The 4,111-nt window shown below is 25.6% G+C and overlaps 1 protein-coding gene across 1 annotated transcript; it reads left to right on the plus strand.

Moving 5' to 3' along the window:
* The first annotated feature begins 595 nt into the window (after nt 1-595).
* LOC131624390 (cystinosin homolog) lies at nt 596-3,180 on the plus strand. Its single transcript, XM_058895340.1, has 8 exons — nt 596-714; nt 1,146-1,278; nt 1,611-1,700; nt 1,820-1,944; nt 2,075-2,117; nt 2,398-2,515; nt 2,654-2,703; nt 3,058-3,180. The coding sequence occupies exons 1-8, from the start codon at nt 596-598 to the stop codon at nt 3,178-3,180; spliced, it is 801 nt and encodes a 266-aa protein (XP_058751323.1).
* Nucleotides 3,181-4,111: the final 931 nt, after the last annotated feature.

Raw genomic sequence — 4,111 nt, forward strand, 5'->3', positions numbered from 1 at the left:
AGAGTGTACTGCCAAACCTAGACACTTTAGTAAATTTTCTGAAAAACTAATTTTTTTTGTATTTTTTCTTAAACCTGATTATTTAAATTTTTTTTCTTGTCGTGCTCTCATAAGATAACTAACAAAAATAAATTCCATTTTATGCGATATTATTATCACAGCCATTTCTTCCTACAAAATAGCAACAACTTCAAAAAGACCATTTCTTATTTTTCATGTTTTCTAACGTTACAAAAACTATTTCAAATCACTCACTTTAAGAAGAAGAAAAAACTCCAATATATTATTTTACTGGTTTTTTTCTTTCTATTTAATTTCAATTTTGTCATTTTCTCTCTAAACCAAACAAATGCAAAATGAACCTGGCCAACATTGCATCAAAAATTAAGGTCAATACTAAAGAGATTAATAAGCTATTATTAGAACACCAAACACTAATAACTAGGGCTTACTCTTAACCATAATTTATTTAAGTCATCATAAAATGTGACACGTATAAAATACTTCAAATTACACATCAAAGTTTTGTAATTACACATTATTACATCGTTAGAGTTTGAGTTTTGGGTTTTGGTGAAAAACAACTTCTTCTTCCATGGCTTCTTGGAATTCAATTCCATGTCGTGTGGCATATGAATTTTTGGGATGGTCTGCGTTCGTTTGTTGGTCTGTTAGTTTCTATCCACAAATCTATTTGAACTATAAAAGAAAAAGGTATGAACCCTAATCATTCATTTCTCACACTTATTAGTTTAGGCAAATGTAAATTTTGATTCTTAAATTATGTTTGGTTCTTAATTAGATTTGGTTATCACTTATTACCGCGGTTATAAAATTTTCATATCGAAGCATTGAAATCTTAAATAAATTTTTAAAAAATGTCTGAGAAATTATTTCAGATGCGTATTTACATTTTTATTTGATATGGAGTAATTGATGAGAATCATTTTAAGCTTTTGAAAGGTTTTATCATTAGAATATAAATGATTATGGTTCTTAAGAATTTATAATTAGGGTTCATCGTAGTTGATTCTATTGATAAAACAATTAAAAATGGAAAGTGTTTAATATATACATATTATTCATTCATTGTTATATTTTTCATTATTATTGTTTGATTTGAGTTTTGTTTTTTGGCTAATTAGTGTTGTAGGGTTAAACATTGATTATGCTCTGTTAAACACGGTTAAGCAAATTTACTACTTGATCTACAATGCATCTCTTTACTTCAGTCCTACCGTTCAAAAGCAATATGGAAATAAATATGGCCACAAACAGGTCATTTGCTTTATTATTTCAATTATATGAATTTCTTATTTTTATTTAAGCGAATAATTAGGTCAATAAACCCTATTTTTACTCCTTCATCAATTCTACTTATTTGACTACTTCATCAATTCTACTTATTTGACTATTTCCTCAAAAGAATATTTACATTATATATATAATCAAATCATGACATATTGTATCATATATATGTCATGATTTCTGTTGTATCATATACTCTTTATTTTATTTTCTTGCTTAATTAATATTTGAATTTCCCTTTGCTATTCAAAAAACAATATCATGTGATTCAACTAAACTTTTAAATTTTAATTTTTTTTCAGATGAATCCTGTGGCATTAAATGATGTTGCATTCTCAGTCCATGCAGTTCTTCTTACTGTATTTACCTTATACCAGATTGGAATTTATGACGTAATATTTCTTCTCTTCAATAAGCTCTAATTATTATTCTTGTTTACATTTTTCAAAATAAATAATATTCTTGTTAATATTTGATGATTATTCTAAAAGTTGAAAGTTTTTCCATGCAGCGTGGAAATCAAAAACTCTCAAAAACAACTGCAGGACTGACAACACTTGTGATATTAGCTTCACTAGTTTGTGTCTTCATAGCTATGCCTTCACGTGGCTGGCTTTGGCTAATCTCTATATTCAAGTATTTTATTTTTCTTTTATATATTCTTCTAGCTTTTGATTAATCACATTAATTAGCTATTCTATTTTATATAAATTTAATTTTTTTTTTTGTTATGATAATTTATGTTGAAATCTATCATATGTTACAGTGTTGTCCAAGTTGCTTTGACAATTATTAAATACATTCCACAGGTGAGGGATTTATCCATATATGCATTATTTTTTCTAACAATTATAAAAATACTAAATTATTATTACATAAGTTAACATATGTGAAATTTCTTTAAAACTATGATTAAAGTAAACGTTATAAAATTATTTAATTTGATTTAGAAATTTTTATAGAATGGGCTGGACTGATTTTTTTTTATTGGCGAAACTAACATATTATTTTTTTAAATGTTATATTATTGAAATTTATATAGCTATTAATGTTTAATTAAAATATATATTTTTTTGTTTATGAATATAGGCAGTGTTTAATTTCATGAGAAAAAGTACAGAAGGATGGAGTATTGGATTGGTTCTGCTTGATTTTTTTGGAGGGGTAGCAAACTTTTTACAAATGATTATGCAATCAATTGATCAAGGTGTGTTATCTTCTCACTTTAATAAAAAAATATTCTCTTGTATTTTTTTAATTTTAATTACTTAATTTAATAAAAATTATTTTCTAATATTTTTTATTTTAACTTTGAACTAACATATATTATATCTTTTTTCTCTAGGTTCTTCGAAGAATATCTATGGGAATATAGGAAAACTTCTAGTAGCAGTGGTATGAAATATTGATCTATTATTTTATATAATATTTAATGTTTTTATATGTTATTGAGATTAATTAGTATGCACAGTTAGTGTACAAAATTTAACAATCGATTATTTTAATAAAATGAACGGTTGGGATTTACTGACATTGAAAAACTTCTACACACTGTCAGTGTGTTTCAATTAAATTTTATATTATTATCTACATTTATTAAGGGTCTATTTTAAAAAATATTGAATATTTTTATATATCATAATAACTTATAATTACAAAACTATCACATTATTTTTAATGCATAAATATTAATAGTTTGTTTATGTTCATATAATATTGCTAATTTTGTTGAATTTTATTTTACTGTAGGTATCCATCATATTTGACATAATTTTCATATGCCAACACTATTGCTTATATCCTCCCAAAAAATCAGAGGCTGACAAGTCATTAGAACAACAATTATCAGAGAATCCTGTGAATGCAGTTTAGTCCACAAAATTTCTTAATTAGAATTTATTACATCCTAGTTTAGATTTTTTGAGCTTCATTATAATGTTCATGACTTGTACATATAAATCTTTTTTTAGTTAGCTACTTTAGTTTTTGTTTCATTTCAAAAGGATTAAGTTGTTAGGAACTTTTTTTTTTATATGTCTTTTGATTATTATTATTTTAATACATTTTTAGCACTCTTTTGTAATTTTCCTCTGTTTTTAATTGATTGATAGTATAATTTTTTTCACACATAGAGTTCCAATATTAATCTCATGTATGAACAATACTTTTTTGATGCAACTATTTGCTATAAAACAACTTTGTTTTTCAATTAGGGTTGAAACTAGGCTAGACCGATAACGGGAGCTTACAAGTTAGTCTATAAAGGCTCAGGTCACTACAAGAAAAAGGTTGTTTAGCCAAGGGTTAAACCCCTCACAACTGTCAAAAATCCCTCACAAATCATAAATTTGCGAGGGGACGACACCCCTAGCTAAACAGGGGGTCGCAAATAATTAGCGTGGAGCTTTCCACCTCACTAATTTAGCTTGGGACTAACCCCCTCGCAAATTGAAAACCCAAATTTAGCTCGTTTCTAGGTCAAAGTCGTAGACACAGTGCGCGCAGAGATAGCAGCAGAATATTGTGTCAGCATTTAGCTAGGGGTTAAGCCTTAGCAAACTTCTACTTTTTGGAATTTGTGAGGGGTTTATTCCCATTCAAATTACATATTATAATATTAAAAGAAAAATATAATTATCATAAAATTAGTATTATAAAATGGTATATATATATATATATATATATATATATATATATATATATATATATATATATAATTTGATATTAAAATAATAAATAAATACATACTTTAAATTTTTGTAATAATAAATTAAAATAAAATAATTATAAAATCAAACATGAT

This window comes from Vicia villosa, unplaced genomic scaffold (assembly GCF_029867415.1).
Source record: "Vicia villosa cultivar HV-30 ecotype Madison, WI unplaced genomic scaffold, Vvil1.0 ctg.000114F_1_1, whole genome shotgun sequence".
Taxonomy (NCBI): Eukaryota; Viridiplantae; Streptophyta; class Magnoliopsida; order Fabales; family Fabaceae; genus Vicia; species Vicia villosa.

Excerpts from the sequence above, each read along its gene's own strand:
- LOC131624390 (XM_058895340.1), top strand. The coding sequence starts at position 596 with ATGGCTTCTTGGAATTCAATTCCATGTCGTGTGGCATATGAATTTTTG. Across the intron at positions 715-1,145 it reads TTGAACTATAAAAGAAAAAG|TGTTGTAGGGTTAAACATTG; the intron begins GTATGAACCCTA and ends TTGGCTAATTAG. Across the intron at positions 2,704-3,057 it reads GAAAACTTCTAGTAGCAGTG|GTATCCATCATATTTGACAT; the intron begins GTATGAAATATT and ends ATTTTACTGTAG.